We start from the raw sequence: 26,077 nt of genomic DNA, 5'->3' as shown, positions 1-26,077 counted from the left end.
AAATAGGGAACTAATTAGAATGAAATGTTTGAACCATGCATTGCAACATTTTTTAGTCTCGCAGTGTTATTTAAAAATTTCACAATAATATTCTCAAAGTAAATCTTACCATATATTAGTTATCACTTGGTTATAAGGTTCACTATTTTTCTACTAGAAGTTTCAAACTTTTATCCCTCCTTCTTCAACATTGTGAAAGTTTCATCCTACAATAAAAGTTGGTTCACATTTGAAAAAACACATCTTTTTTCTTTATATCACATTTTGAAATTTATCATAAGCTCTCTTGCATAGAACAAATAGATATTGCATTCTAATAAATGAGACTACATACAAAAAAATACTTGATTTAATTTGATGATTGATAATACAAAATTACTATTGTTCCCCTACAATTATTATAAATATAATAATCAAAGTAATTCACCTTTTTAACATAAAATTATTATAATACTTGAAAGCAAACTCCAAATAAAAAGTAGTACTCATTTCTCTTTAAATAATATAATAATAAATGAAATCAAATTTAAATCTTAATTCTTTTAATTAAAGTAAATACCCTCAAGTCACAATATTGATCATAAAAAGAAGATAAGAAAAGAAAAAGACTTGCACTCAAATAACATCATGAGATATTTAATCTTTAAAACTGGAGACAACTTTTGTGTGAAGATAAATTCTGCTTGACTGTGTACAGACACCAATATATACTAAAACGCTTTAGTGGGAGGGAAAGTTCAAACATTTTCATTTATTTATATAAAAATTCCTTATAAAATTCACAATTTTTCTCAGACTTCGTGACAAAAATGACAAACTTTGAATTTGAAAATTTGTTTGCGAGTATGACAAAAATGTTACGGGCAAGCTGACAGAAAACCGAGATAAAGTTTGTAAGGCCGCTGTCAACTGACGTCAAAAGGACGGTGAATACATTTCCTGTCCCTTAACTCACGGAGACAATTTTCAACGAAGCAAAACTCCGTTTCCCGTCATTTGCTGTCGTTGTGTGTGTCTTAATTGTTAATTATTTGCGCCTCAACATCCTTTAAACACTTCGCGTCTGTAATCTAAAATCTCAAGCCGGCATTGATATTTAAAACTCTATCTGAACTTTGCAGCATCAGATTCTTCGAATATTTTAACCTTTCCAGCTCTTTCTTTCACATTTCGAGATTTTACAGGTGCGTTTCTCACGAAGAATGTTTTGCTGACAAATCTCGCTAAATATTTCACTTTTCGCTTGAGATTGATGTATCTGAAGGTTTTAGAACTGAAACCAATATGTTTATTATTATTTTTGTTTATTTTTTATTTTAAATATACGCATTTAAACAAATTAGAATAAGTTTTGTCAAAATTATGTGTTTCAGACCTTCAGAAATGAAACAGAGCATTATTTTCTTCAAGTTCATGCTTTTGAAAGATTAGGTTAAGGTAGGTTCTGTTCAAATAAGTGTTTGAGAGTTCCAGATACTAAATAGGTTATTTAAATTGTGTATTTGCAGGCTTCGAAAAGAAATAAGTAGGTTTCATTAAAATGTATGTATTTGAGAGATTCGGAAGCACAATAGTTAAGTTTTTGTCTTGAAGTTTAGGCATTTGAAAGCATCAGACATGAAATGAATAGTTTCTGCTTCAAATAGACGTGTTGGCAAGATTCAGAAACTAAATAGATCAGTTTTACCGTCAAATAATGCGTCGAGAGCTTCAGTAACGGAAAATATACATTTTTCTTGGGAAACTAGATGGAATGAGTTATGCTTTAAATTTGTTTATTTCAAAGCTTTTAGTTTGGAAACTAGATGGAATAAGTTATGCTTTAAATCTGTTTGTTTCAAAACTTAAATAGGCAAGAAAAAACTTTTTCTCTGAATTTTTTGTTTAAAGGTTTTATAAACGACACAGATCAGTGATTTTGCTCGAATATATACATTTGAAGATTCAGAAATGTAGAAATTGGGTTTGGCATAATATTTTACTGTTGGTAAGCATCAGAAACGATAAAGAGTAGGTTTTGCTACAGATTTCTGCATTTGTTAGCATTAGAATTGAGGTAGAACAGATTTTGCTTTGATTTCTATCAGATTGAAATCTACTGGAACCAAAGAAATAGCTCTTGCTTAAAACTTACGTGGTTTGAGTCAGTCCGGAAACAAAGCTTATTCCTCAAATGCATTTTTTGAGAGCTTCGGAAACTACAAATAGCTTTTGCTTTAAATTTGTGCATTTGGAAGCTTCTGAACGGAAACAGATAAGTTTTTTCCTCAAAACATGCACATTTGAAATCAAATGAAATAGACCAGGCTTTGCTTCAAATTTATGCATGTGAGAGCCTCAGAAATGAAATAGAGTATGTTTTCCTACAAATTTATGCGTTTGAAAGCTGCCAAATTGAAAATAGAATCTGCTAAGTGTGTTTTAAGCTAGAAAAGTAAGAAAATGAAAAACTTAATGCATATCATTTTGAGTATCCCGAGAAAAAGTAGATAATTTACTTCATTGCAGTTTGAAGCAGGAGGGATTGGAAGATGCTATTTGATTAGCTAATTGAGGTGAAGTGTTGGTTTCTTCAAAGTTTTCCAAAGTGGGAGAATTTCTGTGTGTAGGGCTCAAACATGAATGGCCCTTCAGATCCTGGTGACGCAGCAGGTTCTTCAGAATCCTTTCAGCAGAACAATTTCGTAAGGCAGTTTTCTAAGGCATCTTTGTGTGAGACAGATGAAGAACAGGATGATGGCAGTTATGTGCCAGGTCCTCTGGTGTCTTTGAAGGAACAGTTGGAACTTGATAAGGTATGATCCTTGCTGTTACTGAGTCTACATTGTTCTTACTTTGTTTTAGTGAAATGACTTGCAGGGTTTTGAACTTATGACCGTTGCTCTGTTTTTGGAACACCTGCAAAATATCTTCAATAAACAACATATCAAGATATTTTACTCTTTAGTTAGTACTTTCTTTTGTTTGCTGATTCAGAGCTGCTTTACAGAGATTAACGGCAAAGTATAAGTGAAACTGTAAGTTGATTTAGTCTGCTTTTCCTATTTTTTGGTCAGTACTTTATACTATTGTTGCAACTCTTGATGCATACTGTAAACCTTCATACTGTTTCACTTAGTTATTTTATGTTCTAACCTGTTTAGAAGTCCTGAAATGAGGTTTTCTAGGGAAATTTTCTGTGTGATGTAAAAACTTAAAACCTTTAAGATAATTTTTAGGGCATGGACATAATGAATAACTCAAGCAAAAAAATAATTAAATTTTATGCAGTAAAGATCAATTAAATATCACAATTTAATTAGAGGTCTAAGTGATTTTCACAATTGATAGAATCTAAGGGCAAAAATTGATTTAATTTGGAGATTGGACTTACAAACAGTTAAATGGACATCCTGTACAGTTTTCAAGAGAAACACATACGTGCTTCATTAATTGAAGTATAACCTTGCACCCAAAGTCTAGTCAAGACAGGACTCCTGGAAATTCAGTTTTTGGCAAGTTGGCACTTCATGTTTTGTCATTGGGTGCCACACTTTTTTTATTAGTTTGCTTGGATGTATAAGTTACTTGCTTGTATGCCGTAGTTTTCTGTATGAACTTGAGTATCATATTCACTGGTCACTGCATTTTGTATTCAATCAACGTACTGTGATTTTTTTTTAATTTGCTTCAACTTAATATATGATGTTGAGACTGTAATTTGCATACACAAGCATATATTGGACTGCATCTCATTAAATTTTGCTGCTTTATGGGTTTTGATATTCAGAAATAGATTGTACCTGGAGCAATGCAACATCTACAATCTTGGTAGTTTTTCATTTTAATGTTAGAAATAGGTTTTTTTAATCTTGGATGGCTTGCTTGCTAAGGGTGAAATTGTGGCACCAACAAATTATTTATGAGAGATTAGTTTCCTTGCTATTTGGTATCATAGGTAAAAGTAAGGTGGGTTTGATTGCTGAAGGATCATTCTGCAGTATTGTTTGTAGTTCTTTCAAGCTTAGAGTAGGATTTAGTGATAAAACCAACAAATTTATAACAAAATGTTTCTCATTTTCACTACTCAGTACTGCAAAGAAAAGTTCAAGAGGTATGATGGCTAAAGTATGACCATGCAGAATTGTCTGTAGTTGTTATAGGCATACTGAAACTCTGTTCTTTCGTTTGGTTGTGCACTTTGTTTTCCTCTAGGGCTTCATGTGGCAGCTCAAAACAGATGCCTTTCCATGCATTCTGGCCCCAGTGAGTCAGTAGTTTATCATTATACTTATATATCATCTTTGGATGAGATGAGACTACTGTTCAATGGGTCTTCAGATTGTTGAGATGAATTACTTCTCACTCTCTTACAAATCAGTTCTTCTATTTATGAGACTTTTCACTTACAATTTTTATTGATACATACATTTCTTCATTGTCCCAAACATCTTGGATGTCCTAAGGACTTGGGGATTTGGATGGGACGTCTCCTTCCAGCCCCACCTCTTCTTGAAAGTTTTGAGGATGTCCTTAAGACATCCCCTAAAAAGAGGGATATGCTCTTAGGGTGTGTCCCCTTGTTTGGTCATTTTGGGGTCTTCCTAGTGTCATTTTACTGTCCTGATGTCACTTGTTAGGTTGTTTCCACATCAAATGCATAAAAAATAAATTAAAACAAATAAAACTCTGAAAGAGGGCCTTGGTTCCCTGCCTCCCTTTTTTAAAGTTTTGAGGACATCCCTGAGAGAGCCCCTAAAAGGAGGGTCATCTTCCTGGGGATCTCTCCCCTTTGTGGTATTTTTGGAGACTTCCTAGTGTCCATTGAATACCTTGATGTTCCTTGGACGTACCCTAGACTCTAGGGTGTCTCTACATTAAATGTATAAAAAACAACAAAGAAATAAAAAACATTTTGAAACAAATAAAACTTGAAAAGGGTGGCACTAACCTAAAAGTGCTGTTAAAACCAATGCCCATTGCAATTTTACATTCACCAAAAGAGGAGGCAAAGAGGAAAATAGTTACAAGAAGAGGAAGAGAAAAAGAGTGGACGGGGATCAGTTACTGAGATATCAATCCAATGATGGGTCTGATTTTGAGCTTATTGCTTAATGTACACCTATGTTCAATGCATGATACAATTTTTTTGTTTTTTCGCATCTCTCAATATAAATCATGTTTCATATCATGTCTATGATTATTGGTCTATTAGATGGATTACGAAATCAGTGAATTGTTATTGTACTCTGTCATGTCCCCTTTCTAGAGTGGACATCGGAGACGGAGGAGTTGGCCTATCATTGGAGTCTCGTAGGCTAGCAGAGGTTGATTGGGACTCATTCAGTGCATATAGTGATTGGATTTTGGCTTTACAGGCAGTTTGAAGCCAGTTTGGAGCAGTTCCTAGATTTTAGGGGGTATCCCTAAATTTTAGGAGGTCGTGACAGTTGCCAGTCGTGAGGTTATTCATGACCTTTTAGATGGTTTCAGTTTCAAAGAGATTGGGCTTGTTTCCTAAATTTTAGGAACATCCCTAGATTTTAGGGATGAGACTACCAGTGAATCCTTGATTTCCGACTTCAGTCACAGACAAGTGACAGGATGATTTTAGGGTTTGTAATGTCAGTTGGGCATTTTGTGGCTATTTGGGTTATATTTTTAATATTTCCTAAGTTAGCGTTTAATAATTAAATAAGGCTAAGTTGTTAGCCATTTTGGAGTAATAAGGGGATTTTTGGTCTCATCTGGATGCGCATCCTATTGTGTGATAGCTCGTTGGAAAGATCTTGAAATTCTTTAAATCTTTCTCTTTGGTCTCAGGGCAATTCAGTGAGCGGATTTCTGTCTATGGGGAAAAAGGTCATTTTCTAGTAACATGACCACTTTAAAATAAGAAATTATAACATTTCCACTAGACCACGCCACTTGGAGACAATTAGGGTTCGATTTGCAATTGAGAGGGGTTATAAGGGGATAGGAGCTTCATTCTATGATTATCTTTTACACATTTTACATCTTGGATTTGAGATTTGGCTCTGGAAGAGCTTTTCAGCATCTGGGACGCCAACCCCAATGCCTTGCCTGTTTGGGACGTAGCCCCCAATACAGTGGTTTGGATTTGTTTGCAGCTATTAGCATCTTGGAGATTGTACGGCATTCTTTCTGGAGGTTCAGCAATTCTGACAGAGTTCAGCGTGGGGTTTGGGGTTTCTAACCAGTTGGGTGTACTTGGCAACCATACGGCTGTACTTGGCAGCCACTTTCCTTCCCACGTGCAGCACTTGGAGGGCTGGAATCTTGCCACAACTTCATTCCTAGTTATGTTACTCTTTCAGCATCCAGGTTGGAATTATTCCTGATTGTAATCTTCCTGAAATTATTGGAAATCTTCATCTGGTCAAATATTTGATTTTATATTCAGAAATCTGCCTTGAATCGAATTTGTTTTGGCTGTATATGAACTTCATTTTCAGTACTTTGTTCATGTACTTGTACTTCATTATTTACTTGTTGAAAAATCATCAAAATACAAAAAGAATTCAACCCTTCTGCAACTTCTGTCTATTTCTGAAAGAAAATATTAATAAGCAGGAAAAATCAATTTAAATAAATAAAAATTACAGCAGATTGGTAAAAGAGATCCATCAGGGATCTTTCATACTCAGTCTTAAGAATTTGAGCATATTTTGGTTTGCTTATGTTATTTTTACATATTTTTGATCTATTTGCGTTTCACAAATTCAAATATTAATCTCGTATAATTATTTTAATAGCCAACTCTTGCTGTGTCCCTGCCATCCCCATAATTGAAAAAAAATTGTCATCCCCAAAACTTGGAGAAACATAGCACTTTTTACAATATGGTATAAGATGTTTCTCCATAAAGAGATTTCCCCATATCATATATATTCAAGGTATTCCATAGATATTCCTGTTCTGGAGTGGAGATACCAGCACACAGCTTGGTATTATATTGAATACCATTTAGTAATTTACAATTTTAGCAGTGTGTAAATTTAATTTTACTATGTATCTAAGTGTCAACCAGTTAGAGTATTCTCTTTGAAATTGTTTTTAGATATTTCTTCATGCTGTAATCAACTATGTCACGGAGGAACACAAAACTGTGTTTATGACTACCGCTCTACTTTTGTATGGAAACTGTGTTTTATTTGTTCCTAGTCTCTTCATATTGTAAAAAGTATGTATTTGATCTGAAACTGAGTAGCCAATATTTGTTTAGGACAGTTGGACCTTTGGGGTCATTCCAAAGTTTACCCCTGTTGCAGAAGTCGACAATTGCTGTAGAATTGTGCCTTTGCTGCTGTAGATCGCCTTGTTGATGAAGTGAGAAGTAGTTGTAGATGAAGTCATGAAGTTGCTGCAGAAGTCACAGGATGTTGACTAAGATGAGTATGCTATTGAATTCATTGGTAGTGGACAATGGAGTGAGCATGTGGCTGTGAAATGGTCATGATGCTGCTAAAGTCTGACAGTTTGGTGGAGCATGTGATTTAGTCTTTGGAAGATTGTTGACTTGAACTAGGTCGATTGGTTTGCTTATTCACATGGTGATGATAAGTGGTAGAAACATCAAATGTGTGTGGGTGGTTGGACAATATGGTGGTGGGAAATGTGTACATGGAAGATAGTTAAAACAAGCATGGGTAATTTCCTTCGTTGGTGTTGTGAGGCTAGAAGATGAAGATTTGCAGGAATCCCAATAGGAGTGGTGGGGTAGTGGAACAAATAGGTTTGTTGTTGCTATTCAGAAACCACTTGTTTTCCATGACCATAATTGGAAGGTAGAATGATGTAAAAATGGTTAGAACACAAGTAATTACAGACTGTGGGCAGATTCTATGCCAATTGGTTATTCCTAGATGGTTATAGGCAATTTAAAGCAATGTGCAATAGTTAGATAGGTGTCTCATTGCTTGAAGGGAACTGTCCCTAAGACCACTAAGTCTCTTATTGTAGACAAAAGGGAGGATGAGATTGAGTAGAGAAGATAGGTGAGGTGCTTATGTTGGTGGCTTGAGAAGGCCGTAGTGCTTAAAGGTCATCAAAGGTCCCTTGAGTTGGAGAGTTCCTTGGATGTACTCTTTTGTTGGTTTGAACGCAGAGATGAGCCTCAAGGTGTGAGGTACAAAGCAGGTTCATGCATTTTCTGTTTGACTTGATGAGTTAGTGCCAATATATATGTATTTATAATTTTTAAGAATGCACATGGAAGGGAGTTTTGGATGAATTTAATGGCTGAAGTATCTTGGACATATTGATTGGGTTTTGAACTTGGATAATGGAATAAAGGTCCCAACCTTATTCCTAGGCTACATCCTGCTATGTTTTAGAGTAAATGATCATTATTTATTATTTAACTATCAAAATTAGTAACATTTTTTTGGAGTAAGGAGTCAAGACTTGCCATTGTTTGACAAAATTCAAATTTATGAAAAATACAAGAGTAGCTCTAAGCCATCGTGAATTGAAAAGTTACTCAATTGTAATATTGTAGCAATAATCATAAATGTATTAAAAAAATGAACAACCATTTGAGTCTTGGTTTAAAGAGAGTATGATCCTCCTCAATCATGAGATATTAGAGGATTTACTTGCTCTTATGTTCATTGTTGACAAATGATGGTGGATCTTTATTTAGGTCAACTTTGAAGGGCCATCTTTGCAAGGTTCCTCTCCAAGATTATTCTTTGGTATTCACATTCCATTCCTTAATAGACCCTGATTGGTAACCGATTTTTCTATGCAAGGGCAATCAATAACCATATTAGTGAGTAGTAGGTTCTTTGCCTCTTTGATCTCAATAGGTTTCACATCTCACCATGGATGTAGAAATATGTTTCCTGGTACTGCCCAGGATTTAAGGGACTTGCTAAATGGTAAAGAAGTATGGCAAGTTGCCATATCTTGGGGCATGTCATGCCATGAGGTGTTCGCTAATGCCATGTACTTGTAGAAATGTATATGAAGACAAAGAAAGGCTAGCCATCTAAGGCTTGGTTTGAAGAGATGGGTTCTCTCCTCTCACTCATCAACTATGAGCTGCTGGAGGAATTTGTGAACATGGAGTGTACACATAAAAACACAGAGCATACACATGAATATATGCAGACATGAAGCATACCCGTGAATACACGTATTGTTAGATTCCTTCTCATTGACTAGATTGATTCATTGATTCATCTTTAACCTGCAGGATGGCGGGATCAAAGCTCTGATACCAATTGTAATGTCCCTTACTAGGAGGCTGCCAGTTTATCAATAATTAACATATATCATTAAATATTATTAGGCCTTAAATTAAGCATTTGAGATTTGTGAACAACTAATTCTTCATAATACAATCAATAACTAGTTATATTAAGGGTTTATACATATTACTTCTCTAACCCTAACGGAGGATGGGGGATTTATTGTGCTAGGGCACTTGGAAATCAATTTGGAAGCAAGCTTCCTCAAGGTTTTAGGAACACCGGTCCTTACCCCATCGTGGTACTTCTCCCTCAAGGTTTCTGGAACACTTGTCCATACCCCATCTTGGGACTTACCTGTCTTGTGAGGAATTACTCCGCCTCTCCCTACTCAAATCAACCTATCCTCATGAAGGCATTAGTGGAAGGTCAAGGACTAGATCTTTTCATATGTCGGCCTTTCAAGTATTACGAATGCATACAAAAATAGGTATAAATCTGATTTCTTTATTATTACCTATGCAAATTATTGACAGTATTCCCTAATATGCTTCTATAAATATAATGTATCATATTATAGATATTTGTTCTTTATTCTTAATAAGTATTACGAATGCATAAGAAAATAAGTATAAATCCAATTTCTTTATTATTACCTATGCAAATTATTGACAATATTCCCTAATATGCATCTATAAATATAGTGTATCATATTATAGATATTTGTTCTTTATTCTTAATATTCCATATCATATAATTGCAAACAGTCACTTAGCAATAAGTGAGATACATCATACCAAACTGTTGCCCATCCCAAGAATTACTATCCCATATCAGATTTCTGGTGTAATGCTTAGTCACTTGCTCACTTATATCAGAACTGTTCCTGTTCAATCCATTTACCCTTTCTCCTTGAAAGCCGATCTCCCACATATGTACCTCTTCCTTGGAAGAGAAGGGTCATGTCTCTTTCATAATCGCATCCCTTCCTTCCTAGAGGGGTGTCTCTTTTAGGTGACTTTTACCTCTAGCACTGCAGATTTTTTTTTTTTTTTAGTAAGTAAATAGCTGGATAGGCCAGCACCTGTATTAATAAAAAAGTTTTAACATCCAAGAGGTGTCTACATATCGTTTCCTCCATCAAAAAACTGAAATATTTCTAGTTTCAGGTACAAACAACAAAAAACCAGCTATCTATATACTAGCTCTGGCCAGGGATACAAAATCTGGGCTCAGAGTCATACACCCTATCAACACTGTATTATCTATCCGCAGCTAATCAAACAGTAGTAAAAACACCATAGAAGTATTTGAAAAGACAAAAAAAACCTTGTGGAGAAGGGACACCATCATTCATTGTCCAAGGGACTTGGGATGCTTTCGTAGAACCTTTGAGCAGCAAGGGCTTGTGCTACAATTGGGCAGTCTTTGCCGTAGTCCACATGAGCCTCTCCAACCGCAATTTCCTCCACCAGCCTCATATCATTAGGAATCCACAACTCCCCACGCCCCAGACCCCAGTCATTACGTTCCACCACCACACCATTCTCATCCACCCCAATATCTCGCCTACCTTGCAAACCTTACTCCCTCACATACTTTTCCAGGTCGAAACCTTCGAACCTTGCCAGGCTGCTAGTCAAACAAAATGAAGATCAAATTTCTGTTTCTCTCCACATGACCTTGATTATATTTCTCCAGCTCCATGGTTTGTAGAATGCAGAATTTCCTCGTCTCCCCCCCGCATCACGGGACATGTAGTATTGATGGGCCAACGGAATTCGGTTTTGGTCATCTATGTTGTCCAAGACCGCATCGATTTCCCCCAAAAAGGAGTTCTTGAAAACCATCTGACAGACCTTCTTCGTTCTGGGTTTGCAAACACCCTGTCTGAATGCAAGTAGCCAAGAACATGGCCGGGATGCTCGAGTTCACTCTGTATTTGTGCGCTGCCCGCAAAAACTCCGAACCCAGGATCTTCCTAACCGCTTGCAAAATTTATTGGGTGCTTTTATTCCAATACCATTAGGAGCCATTTCTCCGTGATCTCCCCAAGAAATGCCATTTGCTGCTTGGTTGATTCCAACAAAATATGGGTGTCCATACCTACAGCTTCCAAATTACTCAGAGAGAATGAAATGTGTGATGCAGTTGCTACCATGCTTGCCAAATATATAATCCCCCTCACCGAAAAAGCTGCGAGTTGTATTGATTGCCCATCATAATGAAAACATACCTCGACCCGTACTCAAAATATATCTTGGATGCAACTTTTATTTATCATTATTCCTTGCGACATGAAGGCTTAGGCCATCGCCACCTAGGCCTCATACCGATTCGAGTACAAACCGCATTTTTGGTTATTCTTGGGTAATAAATATTTTGCCACTTGTTTATAGCCTCGAACATGTCACTTGGTTATTTAGTACTTGCATGTCATATCTATTGTGAGGTATTCACACATCGCCCCATTGCAAATGGGGACCCCCACTTTTCGCTTTGTAGGGTTAGTCCTTTTAGCCTATTCCTAGGTTGTGTTAGGGTCTTTGCTATTAATCTTTGCATTGAAGGGATAAAGTTTCTTAAGTAGCCAGAGAGTTCATCAAGTTAGGTTGGTCTCCTGAGGATAGAGTGAAGACAGTCAATTGTTGAGGCTTTTGGAATGAATGACTTGTCTCTTGTTTGTAGGGTTATGATTGAAATGAGGGACTACGAAAGACAAGTGATTTGAGCATGAAAGTTGGATAGAAGGACTCCTCTGTATCATGCCCAGGTTTCTTGTGTTATCTGATCATACTTCAAGTTGCAAAATCAAACCTTGGTTGAGTGCATAACTTCATTTCAGATCTTGTCATGGCTCTAAGTTTGGAGCGAAACTCTTCCTAAGGCCTTCCTTAAGGGTCGATTTGACATGTTTTCATGTGAAGTGGCTGAAGGACTTAGGGTTTGAATCAATGAAACAAAGCAAGTAAAAGAAATTGAATTAAGAGTTAACTTTAAGGTCATGTCCCTTGCCTCCCATTCTGAGCGAAATTTGCTTAAGTGAGTGTCCTTTGCTCTAAATTTGGAAGCGAATTTGTCTTTAGGTGTCGTCCTTTGCCCATAAATTCAAGCGAATTTCTCCTAAGGATTGTACAGTGCTCTCCAGTTGAAGCAAATATCATCATGAAGACTGTATAGTGCTCTCTCATTCAAGCAAATTTCTCCTAAGGATTGTACAGGGCTCTCCAGTTGAAGCGAATATCATCATGAAGACTGTACAATGCTCTCTCATTCAAGCGAATTTCTCCTAAGGACTGTACAGTGCTCTCCAGTTGAAGCGAATATCATCATGAAGACCGTATAGTGCTCTCTCATTGGAGCAAATTTCTCCAAGACCCCGTATAGTGCCCTCCAAGTGAAGCGAAATTCATCTTTATGCCTTCTTGAAGGTCAAATTGACAATGTTTTAATGTGGAATGGTTTAAACACAGTGCCCTCCCATTGGAGCAAACTTTCTTAGGGACTATACATTGCTCACAAAATGGAGCAAATTTTTCCTAAAGACATGTACATTGCTCTAAGTTTGGAGCGAATTTTCCCTAAGGTCGTGTACATTACAAACAAATTTGAGCGAACCCCTCTTAAAGTCATGTACCTTGCTCATGATTTTGAGTGAATCCTTCCAAACCATGTACCTTGCTCATGATTTTGAGCGAATTTTTTTCAAAAGGGCATGTACATTGCAAACAAGTTGGAGCGAATCCCTCCAAACCATGTACCTTGCCAAGGAATTTGAGCGAACTTTGCATTTAAATCATTTACCTTCTCCAAGGTCAAGAGCGAAATTCGTATAGAGATCATGTACCTTACTCTAAGTTTAGAGCGAATTTTTCCAAGGACATGTACCTTGCCTCGTATTTGGAGCGAAATTCCTTGAAGCTATGTACCTTGGCCACCAAATGGAGCGAAGTTTTCCCAAGTCATTTACCTTGCCCAAGGTCAAGAGCGAAATTAGCAAAATCATGTACCTTGCTCCCTATTTTGAGCGAATTCCTCAAAGCATTTTGGCACCAAAATCAATTCAAAATTCGAATTGCAAAAAGAGAAGTGGAAACTTGATGAGTCGGCCAGCATAAGAAAGGGTAATTTGTTATTTTGTTTTTACTAAAACAAGTCGGCCTTGAACCTAAAAGACCTCTCTTTTACCCTAAAGCACCTATAAAGGAAAGATCAAAATGAATCATTTGACCATCAATTCAAACCAAATTTCCTTCTCCTAATGCGAATTTGAGCAGGTCAGCAGCAGGTCAGCGAATTTCATCAGCATATGAGCGAATTTTGTCAATGCAGGAGCAAAATCAGTCAGCATTAAAGCAAATTTAGACGTTGAAGGTGCAGATCCAGTCATCAAGGAGAGCGAATTTCACCACTAAGTAGCCAGATTCATCATATAAGCAGAGAATTCATCTCCTATACAGCAAACTCCCTTCAACTACAGCAAGTTCACTGGCTAATATCACTCCTCTTTTGATCAGATTTAGAGAAAACAACATAAAATCAGAATGAGAGATCAAGTCAAAATGGGAGTATGAAAGGTTATATATCATATGTGTTTGATGCTCATTTGTTTGTCTTGCAGGAGGTAAGGAAGGAAATTAAATGGACAAGGTTGGAGGAAGATTGTAACAAGTATCTCAAGGAGAGAATTTCAACAGTAAAGACAAGGAGGACGTCTTCAAGAAGCTTCATCAGCATCAAAAACACCTCAAATGCATGGAAGAAGACTCAAAGTGCTACTTGGTTGAAAGACTTCAAATGTTCAACAGCTGCAAGCAGTAGAATGGGATATCTTCAAGGTTCTCATTCTATCACATTGACATGGAGAGATCCCAGGAGTGCAAAGGAGAGATCTTACAATCACCATAAGGCATAATATACAAGCAAAGATGGAGGGATGATTCGGCCATGACAAATACTTCCTATCACCACTATGCAAGTTCAAGAAGAAGCTTCATCAAACACAAGGTTATTTAGAAAGGAAGAATCTCAAGACTACCATCACATCATGACGACATGAGGAGATCAAAAGTTGCAAAGAAGAGATCATTCAACTACCTCAAGGCCGTGGTACATAAAGAAATATAACCACCATGATGGAAGAATGTTTGACAATCTTGAATGCCCTTCAGGAATCCAAGGATCGAAGTCTGTACAATGAAGAACTACATTCAACCAGTTGCATCATTCATCAAGTATGTCACCAACGAAGGAGGATCAACCAAAGCCATCACAAGATCTACATCGAGCATGATTGAAAAAGCAGATAGTTTCAGAAGAGTTAATCAAAGTTTGCTTCTCATCATCATCATCATCACTTTAAGCAAACTGGATAATGTTGAGTATCAAGAGATATCTCTCAACATCCCTTCATGATGATGAATCAAATCAAGTCTACAAAGTGCACGATTGAGGTGGCATCCCAGTCACTACACCAATCCGAGGGGTCCACATCAACGTGTCTAAGTTCAATGAATCAAGCTCATATATGAAGGCACAGACTCCGATGTACCTACCCTCAATATCTATTGGTCCACACTCACTGAATGTAATTTCCCCATTGGCTATGGAGAGTTTGTTGTAACAAACCCTAATTAGGGTATCATTGTAAGATCTTGGCCATTGATGGAGAATCAATCTTGGCTGTTAATTGTAATGAGCTTTCTATATAAAGCTCAGGCTCTCCATTTGTAAAGGTTAATAGTGAGTAGAATAGTGAATAAGAGGAGAATAGTTAATAGCGAATAGTTAAGTAGCAGGAGGAGAATATAATAGAAGATAGAATAGAAGTTAGAGTAGAATAGGAGGAGAAGGCAGAAATTGTTGCCTAAGTTGTAAATAAACTCCATTTTCATTGAAGTTATGGTGAAGTGTGTTGTTTCTTTACAATGTGCATGGTTTCTTGTTGGATCTTCATGTTAGATGGTAAATCATTAGATTAAATGGAAGGATTTGTTGAATGTATTTGTATGGAACCCGTTTAGTCCATACCACTAGCCTCTTGTTGATTGTAACTGTGCCTTGCGTGGTCAACTGGAATGATATGAGCCTAACTTCGATTCGTTATACATCCATTGCTTATGCATTAACTTGAATGGTGATCAATGTTTGATGGTATTGATTCGAACATCCTTGAAACGTGCCTAGAAGATTGCACTGAGTTTGTGTCAAAGTGTTCAAGTTGATGGTGAGACCTTGCCCAGTAGGATTCCAACTAATCATTCAACTATCTTCTTACATTCTAAGTCTTAGAATAGACTCTCTCAACCCTTCATCTTTTGCCCTTTTTTCAACACGAGTTAGTTTAGGATCAAAAAGCATCACTATATTGCAACATTAGATGATCAAGTTCCAGTGATTCAAGAATTTGACAATTCACGTAAGTCCCCTTGTGATACCAACAATCACATCAACCAACTGTGCTTATCCACACGTTGTGATCCGACATACTAGAACCTTGGAGTTATCTCAAGTGAACCTTAAGCTAATCTTCAACATTTGAGTAACTTTGTTCAAGAGAGGATAAGATACTTTTGGGTATTTTATTCTGTGTTTACACATGCATAAAAAACACATCAACAATATCCACACTTGCCAACTTCCTTAGAAATTGTACCACCAATAGCCTCCCAATCCTCGTTATTATTGTCACACTGATTGCTTGTCAATTCCAAATTATTCTGCAAAATTAATAGTTTCAAAGTTCCTTTTTTTGCTCTGCCACTTGTTTAGCCAAGTCATCTGCCAACCCATTGCCTTCTCGATAGATATGACAAATTTCAAATTCTTCAAAACTCTTCAAAGCATTTGTGATTGGCGTAAGCCATCTCTCAAGTTGCAAGTTCACCATCCATTGATTCCTAATTGCATTGATCGTTAGCAAAGAATCCCCTTCAAGATATAATTTTTTGACCCCCAACCTCTTTGCAAACTCAACTCATTTCAAGTTTGCTCGAAATTATACTATATTGTTAGTGGTCTTCTCTATATATTCAGTTGACATCCCAATAGTATGACCCTGGTCATCTCTGGCTATACAAGCAACACCTGCATGTCCAGGATCACCCAAGGAAGCTCTGTCAAAGTTTATTTTGATCCAACCCTTCTTCGGAGCTTGCCAACTTGTAGCTCTTTGTTTCTCATCCACAACCAATTGCTCCAACTCATAACCCTTGGGAACCATCAAACCCGAGAATTGCTTCTTCAGTTCATTGTCTCGATTTATAAAAATATTGGATTTATTGAAAAGCCTTTTGGCTGCTTCATTTATCAATTCACTATTGCAGCTTCCATCTTTGACACAAGAGCTTCCCTCGGCATTGCCTGATCTTTGAAAATCCGCCTATTCCTTTATTTCCAAAGTTCCCATACGATTGTGGATGGGAGAACAAACCATATGCTGCAGAACGTACGTTTAGGCATCTTTGTTGGCCAAGATATAAACCATTCCTTGATGCTCTGAGGTTCCACATGCTGAAAGCCTAGCTTTCCCAAAAAGAATTTCCAGCAAAATTGAGCATATGGACAAGCCCAGAGTAGGTGATCAACATCTTCTGCATTGTTCTTGCACAACAAACATCTCTAGGACCACAAATCCCAATTTTGGCAAGTCTATCTTGAGTCAGAATCCTACCCTGAATGGCTAGCCAAGAGAACACCGCGTCTTTAGGAAGAACATTTTTGCCCCAAAGTAGTTTAATTAGCCAATGACTTTCCTCCAGAGCTGCTTCTTTCAGCCTATACCCGAGTTTTACCTTGTATTCCCCATTTTGGAGGCACAATATTTGATTTTGTTTGCTTCCTGAGAAACAGGTATGGTTCTATCTTTGAGAATGTTGGTTAAAGTGTCTTTGATTTTGGGGAGCATCAATGGCATCCAAGGATTTCCGACACCATTTTTCAATACCATTAACATTGACCACCTTGCCAAAGTTCCATACTTTAGTCCCCCAAACCCTAGTGGTTGCTGCTCTAATCTCCCTCAAGCTGTGGTCCATCTCCAACTTTTTGTGACTATCCCATGAGTCCTCCCAAAATGCTACTGATTGACCATTACATATTTCCCAAGTGATATATTTGGATACCAACTCCTTGCTTTCGCATATAAAATTCCAAATGGTAGAACCTTTTGGAGGGTTTCTAACTCTTAGAATATTGTGTAATGTCCCCTTCTCCTTAGTTCGCAGACATTCACGGGATAGGCCTATCATTTGACCCTCGTAGGCCAAGGAGTTTGATTAGGGGGTCGATTCGGCAATGATTTGTGGCTTCACATCTTGTGTCTACTTGATTCTATGGTGAAATAAGGAGATTACATGTATGATGAGGCGTGTGCACTTTAATTATAATATAATAATATTTTAAAGTGCAATTAAATTAAATTAATGTGTAATAAAATAATAAAGTCTAACAAAAGGATATGAGAAGAATCTTCTAGAAGGAACCAATTGATTGGATGAGAAAAGGATAAATAGAGGGGGTTGGTTCATTGTTCATCATTGGTTGTTTGGTTATCTTCTCTTGTGTAGGCTTGTGGAGCCAAGGGCTTTTGCAGACTAATCATTTGGGAATGAAAACTCCCTATGATTTGCATAATGAGGAGGTGAAAGATCTTCGGAGGGGTTGCAAATGAGAGTGGGAGATAACTCAGTCTTCCATATTGTGCCCAATGAGTTTTGTTGCATCTACATGGTAGTTGGGTTCATGGTATATCCAGCTTATCATATTGGATGTCCTAAATGCATCGATTTCCATTGTAGAAGGAAGGCGATTCATTGAAGATCATTTGGAGGTGATAATTAGGTGAAAGCTGATCAAATTGCAGGTCTGATGTCAAATCGGGTTTCACCCTACCAACCCACGATTTTGTTCTTATTTCATTATGAAAGCATCACATCATAGATTGGAGGGCAGTGCTGGCATTAGGAGTGAAGGGCAAGTCTTTTAGAAGCATTTGGAAGGAGAATTAAGAAGGATTCAGTGGCCAAATAAATTCTGAAGTCAAGTTGTATCAGTCCTCTCATACCCATGATTTTGCTCCAAGACACTCTTATTTGCATCGAACTTCATCTTTGGAGGTAGCGCTACACTAGGAGAGCGGAATCGATCATTTTTCAAGGGTTTAGCAAGGGCTTGGGAGCTGAACATTATTTACTATCAGACCTCCATTAATATAGTAGGGGCGATTCTGAAACAAATATGATTTGGTGAGTTGGAGGCACCAAAAATCAAGATATTGATTGCTTCTTCGAATACCAAGCTAAGCGATTCCAAGTCAGGTTCTTTTGGCATCACTTCATGTACTTTTTAGATAATTTGTAGTGTTCATGGCTATCATAAGTCCTTAGAATTTCTGAGTAGTAAATGGGAAGAGTTTGGTCATGACATAGGAGACTTCAGCTAAAACCCAAACACATACTCCTTTCTCAGACAATAATGATAGGAAGTTCCGGAAAACAAACAACACCTACAGACTTCCTCTCAGAATCGTGACATGAACAAAACAAAATAGAGAATAACAGAGTTCGTTAATAGAAAACTATTTAACTATTCTTTCAGAAACCGGTTACATAGGATCAGGAATAATAAACAAGACAACATATGAATGCCCAAAATATCAACTTTATTATTACTCAACAAACGGAGGTGATTACATACAAAGTTAGATGATTACATATAACAATCGGACCATACCCCCATTCGGGTTTCTCTAGTTCTGCGCTGATTATACACTTCGGCTTCTGTGGTTTGGCCTATAGGCCGAACCCCCTTCTAACACACACACACACAAAACCGCTCTCTCCCTTTTAAGCCTTCGTTTGCCTAGTTAAAATGCTCGATTCAATTTCTCCTCTGGCTGCTCGATTTCTCCTAATTGTTTGGCTACCAACCGTTACTAAATATTATTTGTTCCGGCTTCCTTTTGCCCAAAGGTAACTAATTAATCATACTTTTTTAACCTATTTGCCATTACTTTGGTGATTATCTTGTAACACATATTGGATAAAGCAATTGGCTGGAAATCATTCATACCTAAGGCATCCTTCTTTTTAGGGCTAAGGGCTAAAAAAGTATGATTAATGGATCCCAAAATCGTTACTTTTTTTCTAGATTCCTTTGCTGCCTTGAGGAGATCATCCAAAAGGTTTGATAGAAGCAAGCTGGGAATCCATCTGGTCCAGGGGCCTTATCAGAGGCTAGTTGAAAAGTAGCCATTCTGAGTTCCTCCATAGATATAGGCCTAGACATCGCCCTGTTCTCTTCCCCAGTGATGATGTTGGGTATCTGATTGAAAAATTCACTCCTCATATTTCCCTGATTAATATTCTGGATTCAAAAGATTTTGAAAGTATCCCACCACTTCTCTACTGATCTCATCTTTAGAGCCAAGAACAGTCCCATCTTCTATGACCAACTCCAAGATTCTATTTCTATTTCTGTTTGTTATTGCAGAGTTGTGAAAAAATTTAGTATTCTTATCACCTTCCTGGAGCCAAAGCTCACGCGACTTTTGCCTCCAAAATTGTTCCTCTCTGATCAATATTTCTGCTTGCTCTGCTTTGAGTTTTTGCTCCATTCTGAACTCTTCTTCTCTCATAGCTTGAGCTATCGCTACTTCATTTAGAGCCCTTAATTCGTTTTCAATCCTTTGGCCTTCAGTGAAGATGTTCTTGAAGTGTGCCTTGTTCCACTCCTTGAGTTTATTCTTTATGTATGAGAGTTTCTTGTGAAAGATAAATATCTTGGAGTGGTTTCCAAATCTACATTCCTTCCACCATCGATTCAATGAAGCCAAAAGGGACGGATCCCTAATCCACATTCTTTCGAACCTGAACGGGGATCCACCAGAGTATGGATTTGAAGCAAAGACCAGTTGGATTGGAAAATGATCTGATCCACTGAATGGAAGAATTGTAGATTCCACCAGTCCAGGGGTCCTAGACCAATCACCGAAAAGAAAGAATTTGTCTAATTTTTCAGCTATGCTAGTGAAGCCTTGCCTTCTATTGGTCCAAGTATATTTACCATTATTTGTCACAATCTTCCTCAGCTGATTGGAGTCAACTAATTCTGGAAAGTCATGTTGTATTCTATTCTTCACCATAGAACCTCCCATCTTCTCCAAGCTGTTGAGGGTTGCGTTAAAATCCCCCCCAATAATGATCTTCTCATGCTTTTCCGAGATGAGTTTCCTAGACAATTCATGCCAAAGCTCCCTCTTAGCAAGTGTGGCAATGGGTCCATACACATTGATCACTTTTCAGCACTGATTATCCTTGAAAGCTTGATATACTACCATCATCCAATTGCTATGGGCTTCCATCAAGGAACATCGAGCCTTTGAAGGGTTCCAAAGATTCAAAGAAAGCCTATTCCACCTGAGGCCCACATAGATTCCACAAATACTCCCTCCCGCTGCCTCCAGAACTTCATCCTCCTCTCCTACTCAACTTTATTCCATTTGGTTTCTCGAATCAACACTAAGTCTTCCATACTTGACTCAATTTGGCGCTTGAATAGGCGCCATTTGCTAGGGGCATTTAAGCTCGTAGCATTCCAACTCAGTATCCTCATGGTTCCACGGGAAGGGGTAATTCCTTCCCGTTTCTAAGAATTGTTTGGAACAATTTGGTCTACCCTTTTGCATAGCCAACCATTGCCAATTTGGATTCGTTTGTTTGATGACCCTTTTGCTTGCTTGATCTAAATTTGGGGGTTTTCAAAGAGGATTGGATTTTCTCTAATCCCCTTTCTTCTAGGATTCCAACCTGAAATTCTTCTAAGCTGCCATCCATGTTTGAGTTTGCGTTTAGCTCATCTTCAACTTCCACACTTACAATTGGGTCCTCAAGACTCTCCCTCTCTCCTGTCCTCGGGTCAGGTTTCTCTGTATCTTTACTCTGATTGCTCTCCATGAGCTGAACTATCTTTTCCTCTAGGAGATCCACTTGATTAGGCAATGGGATATCTGATGGGCCCGAGTTCTCTGTCCCAATCCAATCTTCCTGTTGAAGTTCAGTCGCCTCTTGTACAAGCTCTGACTTCTTCAGTTCAATTTCCACTGAGCTAACTGCTTGTGCTGGTGGCTCCACACGGATATAAGTGCCCTTTGTGTCCTCAGGAGGGTTGTCCCTAGTTTTTTTTGGGTTTGTATCCACCGTCTCCAAATTTCCAATTTCCTGAATAACCTTCTCTTGCCACATTAGGTCTATCAATTCTTTCTCCATGTCAGCGAGTGGAACCCCACTTGATTTCTCCTTTACACTGCCAAGAAAGATTGTTCAATTCTATGATTAGCATCTATAGAGGTCTTGAAATCACAACTGATCGGGATGTGGGTCAGCAACTTGCAATGCGGACATAAATCCAACTTATCCTCCCTAGCGATCAACTGTGTCCAATTGCCCACCTCTAACTTCAATTCAATTTTTGATGGAATCTTGCCTCCGAGGATACTCTCGCATAGATCCCGAAATAAGTTACCATTCTCTGATCTTCTAGAGGATTGTCCAGATAGAGGAAATTATCAAGTTTTCTGCCAATACGTCTTAGGACTCCATCGCCCCAGAACTCCGATGGCAGGTTATAGATGCGGAACCACATTGCGGTTTTAGGGACCATCTTAGTCTTGGGATTGAATCTTGGTTTCCAATCAAAGAGATGCATTTGAGCCCCATTCATGAAAAGAGGGGCAGAACTGAGTGCCTTCTGCTTTTCTTCCATCGATGCCAAGGTGACCAAGTAAAAATCATTTGCAATAGGCTTACTCAATGTGCCCACGCCCCATTGCTCTTTGCACTAGTTGCTGATTAACTCTCGACTCTTTCATCTAAATCCCCCCCATTTGATAGAAAAACTGATTTTTTCGATAAACTCTTTATTTTGCATCACTACTTCATCTACAATAGCAATTGACCAGGGGTTCAAAGAGTCCTTACTAATTTCCGCTTTCGTACCAAGGGGGATTGTTTCCGTTGGAGTTCGAATCTATGCTCTATTCCGGTCAACCATTTGAAGGTCCAACTTTGAAGTGATCCGATCTCCAGTTGCGCACCACATCCACTTTGAATATCGACATTTTTCTGAACCACCCTTTCTTCCCTCTTTGGAAGCCCTTTGCCTTCCATTCCTGTGAGTTGGCAGGCCACTTGCTGGTGGGATGCTTGACACTGAATTGTCTATTTCGATTCCTGTTTGAATGAAGGAGGCCCAACAAAATTCTGATTCTTTACTGGCTTTGGCTGACGTTCATTCCCAGCCAGATATAGTGAATCTATCCAACGCCCATTCCTAAATACCCAGTGCGGTCTATATTGTCTCTGATGATTCAAGTTGGGTTCCTTCTGCCTCCTGGCATCTTTCATCAAATCGTGTCCCGGATTGTCGTAGGCCTTCCATCCATTGTTGACTCTTGCCTTGATTGCCTCCATCGGGATAGTTTGATCTGTCTCATCGCTCCATGACGTTGCCTTCCATCTAGCGCTCGACCCTCCTTGTTGCCGATCACCATGCTGGTTTCGCCCATTCTGGATCTGCTCCCGAGCCCCAGAGATACTTGCGCTGCACTCGCCATGCGAATTTTCACCATCGCCTCCTGCTCCCACCATTTTCCTCCCCCAAAAAAGACCAGCACTGCAGATTATTATTAATTTAATTGTTACTACTTTAGTGTGTCCCTTAAATAAGATCTGCCTCTGTTTTATTTGTAATCGCCTCTTTGTAAATATGGAAATTAATACTTAGTGGATAATATGTAATCGCTGTCCTAGAGAATCTTCCTTCTTGATCATTTATGTATGTTGGATGTTGTGTATACACTTGCCTTGTGGGGTCAGAACCCTGTCTGGGTCCGATTTAAGTTAAGAAAATTCTGAAGTCTTGAAACAAGACAATTTTCTCTTATTAGTTATTAGAGATGGTGCAGATATGGTTGTCATGGTGGGGACATGACAAAAGTCCATTGGTTAAGAAGGACAAACTGGACATGTTGGCCATTGATTACCAAGTTCAGAATATTTCCATGTCTAAACCTTGCAGGATGGGAGAAACTCAGCTGTTGGAAACTGTGGCCCTTTCTTCAATCAAACAAATGAAGAAATATGGACAATCTTTAGCTAATCTGAAAGAACAAGTTCATAAACTCAGCTCACGCATGCAGCAAGTTACAGGTAGGAAATTCAAACAGATTGTATTTGCAGGCCTTGTTACAACACTGCCCATCACGTAAAGACCAAAGTAGGATTTCTCAAAATTGTCACCATTGAGGCCTCAAGAATGGTGATAAACATTTTTAAGAAGAAAAGGTGTTAGTGTTTGTAACTTAGGGAGATATTTTCTCCTAAGTTAAAATAATAAATGATAATTAAGGCAAGTCGGCCTTATTACAAATCATATCTTTATTTGCTATTTATCAAAAGGGCCGACCTAGATGAAGGGTTGCCTAGGCTGATATATATACAAGGTGATGTTATTTTATTCTAAAATCAATAATTCTCATCTTCATTCGCACCTTCAAGAAGCTGTTCGATCTTTCAGCAGCAATATATATATATATATAGTTTTTCTCCCTTGAGTAGGAGGGTTTTCCCAGGGTAAAATACTGTGTTCATTGTTCATTGTGTTGCTTCTCTGATTGCTTACATTTTTGATCCTAAAATCAACATGGTATCGGAGCTAGGTTCATGAAAATCCAATCAGATTTGTTTGAGCATCATTGCAAGTTGACCAGGCGAAGGATTTATTGAGATTTTTTAGTTCGTAGTTGAATCTTTATTGAAAGGCTTCGTATGTGTCAAATACGAAGTCATGAAAGACTAAACTTCTCATGACGTCAAGTTATTTTTGTAATGGCATTGAAGATCAATATCGTTTGGAGATGAATCGGAGATGTGGCCTTCTTATCGGGCCTTGTTCTTAATATTGTCATCGGTATCCTGGAGTCAGGTGCCATTTGTGATATTTTATGCATAGCCGTAGTGAGATCATTATCTTCAATCCTAGATTGTTCTGCTTTCAATTGGACAGGAACACCCAGACCCATATCGGGCTTAACACATAACAGGAATATCTATTGCCGACATCGCTTGTTGTTATGATATCGGGCAGAGCAATTCTTGAAGTGAAGTTTCTCTATGAGCATTGACGAGCTATGAGGAGATGATACGAGGCCATTTTTGGAAATCGCTATATCACATGAAACCTTCGGTTCAGAGATTCATTGGAGGATTTGTGTGATTATGAGCGATTGCTGTATGTGTGCTTATTGGTGCGGGTATGCTATTATCCGGTTTATTTATGCAAAGAACTTATAATAAATTTCTGTAACCCTTTGAATTTCCTGTACATTGGTGGTTATGTTTTGTATTGGCATAGTTTGCCTTGTGAGTTAAAGGACTGCAATATATATATTATTTTCTGTGCAAGTGATTAATGTCCGAAATCATCCTGGGTCGCAACCTTGAGACTTCAGAATGAGGAGTTTATGAAGTCTATCCCTAATCTTTGAGCATCCTAAGCGATGGAGTGGTGTATGTTGTATCTTTACATGTTGCCATCCTTGATATTTGATTTCTGAAGTCAACAGTGAAGAACAAATCTGGGCGTATTTGGAAGTCTTGTGTCCACCAGATCTGAATCTTCAAGTGCAAAGATCAGGAAAGAACAATTGGTGGATTGCAAGGAAGATTAATCAATAAAGAGATAAGATAAGTATTTCATATCCTTGAATAATGTTCATGAATTTCTTATGTAGTTATTAATTCATGCAATAACATTGGTATTTCTCTTCGAGATAGTTTAATTCTATGAACTATTAGTAATCTCTCTCTAAAATGCTTCTAGGATAGATCGAGGAGCAAAAGGATGATGCATCCTGTGAGGAAGTCATGTAGGCTGAAGAATGGAGACACAACTTGCTGCCATGGGATTGAGTTAGTGGCACATAATTGGCGACATCTCTCGAAGAGGAAGAACCTATTCAGATTGTCATTGTGATCAGTTTCTTCGAAGAGGAGGAATTAACATTCAGAGGGAGTCTGACAAACCATTAGAGGCAACCTTGGACGTGGAGGTCGGAAGGTTGATGCAAGAACTTGGAGCTTCAGAGGGAGTCACATCATCATGGAGATTTGTGTAATGTATATTTCTTTGTGATGGAGAAGTATGAGGTGCCCTTGTAGCGTATGTTTCTCTGAGATGGAGAAACATGAGGTGAAAGCCCTTGTAGCGTATGTTTCTTTGAGACGGAGAAACATGAGGTGAAAGCCCTTGTAGTGTATGTTTCTCTGAGAGAAAGAAACATGAGGTGAAAGCCCTTGTAGTGTATATTTCTTCGAAACGAAGAAATATGAGGTGAAAGCCCTTGTAATATTTCTCTGAGACGGAGAAATATGAGGTGCAAGCCCTTGTTCATCTTTGAGACTGAGATGAGACGTCATGTTGAGAGACTTCGTGACGACATCATGCTAAGAGACTCTGTGATGAACCCTTTGTACTTGTGTTTTTCCACACATGGGAGTAGCCATGGTGGACGTCATGTTGAGAGACTCCATGACAACCTCACGTTGAGAGACTCCGTGATGGACACTTGCATGCGTGTTTCTTTCCACACATGGGAGTAGCCATGGTGAACGTCATGTTGAGAGACTCCATGACGACGTCACGTTGAGAGACTCCGTGATGAACCTTTGAGCTTTCCACAAATGGGTGTAGCCATTGTGGATGTCATGTTGAGAGACTCAACGACAAGGATATATGGAAAATACCTCCCTAGCTAAGAGGGAGTGTTAGTGTTTGTAGCTTAGGGAGATATTTTCTCCTAAGTTAAAATAATAAATGATAATTAA

General features: G+C 38.2%; 1 protein-coding gene across 11 annotated transcripts in view; it reads left to right on the top strand.

The window, feature by feature from the left end:
• Positions 1–1,004: 1,004 nt before the first annotated feature.
• The window catches only part of LOC131067660 (rho GDP-dissociation inhibitor 1), a 43,281-nt gene continuing 18,208 nt past the window's right edge, over positions 1,005–26,077 (top strand). The window contains exons 1-3 of one of the 11 annotated variants that reach the window (XM_058002769.2): positions 1,005–1,184; positions 1,509–1,525; positions 2,610–2,795. In XM_058002769.2, coding sequence (XP_057858752.2) covers positions 2,619–2,795 — 177 coding nt within the window. In that variant the 5' untranslated portion in view covers positions 1,005–1,184; positions 1,509–1,525; positions 2,610–2,618. The other 10 variants (XM_058002767.2, XM_058002764.2, XM_059214110.1 and 7 more) reach the window with 10 other exon arrangements.

Source organism: Cryptomeria japonica, chromosome 11 (assembly GCF_030272615.1).
Source record: "Cryptomeria japonica chromosome 11, Sugi_1.0, whole genome shotgun sequence".
Classification (NCBI taxonomy): Eukaryota; Viridiplantae; Streptophyta; class Pinopsida; order Cupressales; family Cupressaceae; genus Cryptomeria; species Cryptomeria japonica.
The sequence above is the reverse complement of the archived record's forward strand: the minus strand, read 5'-3'. Positions and strand labels throughout refer to the sequence as shown.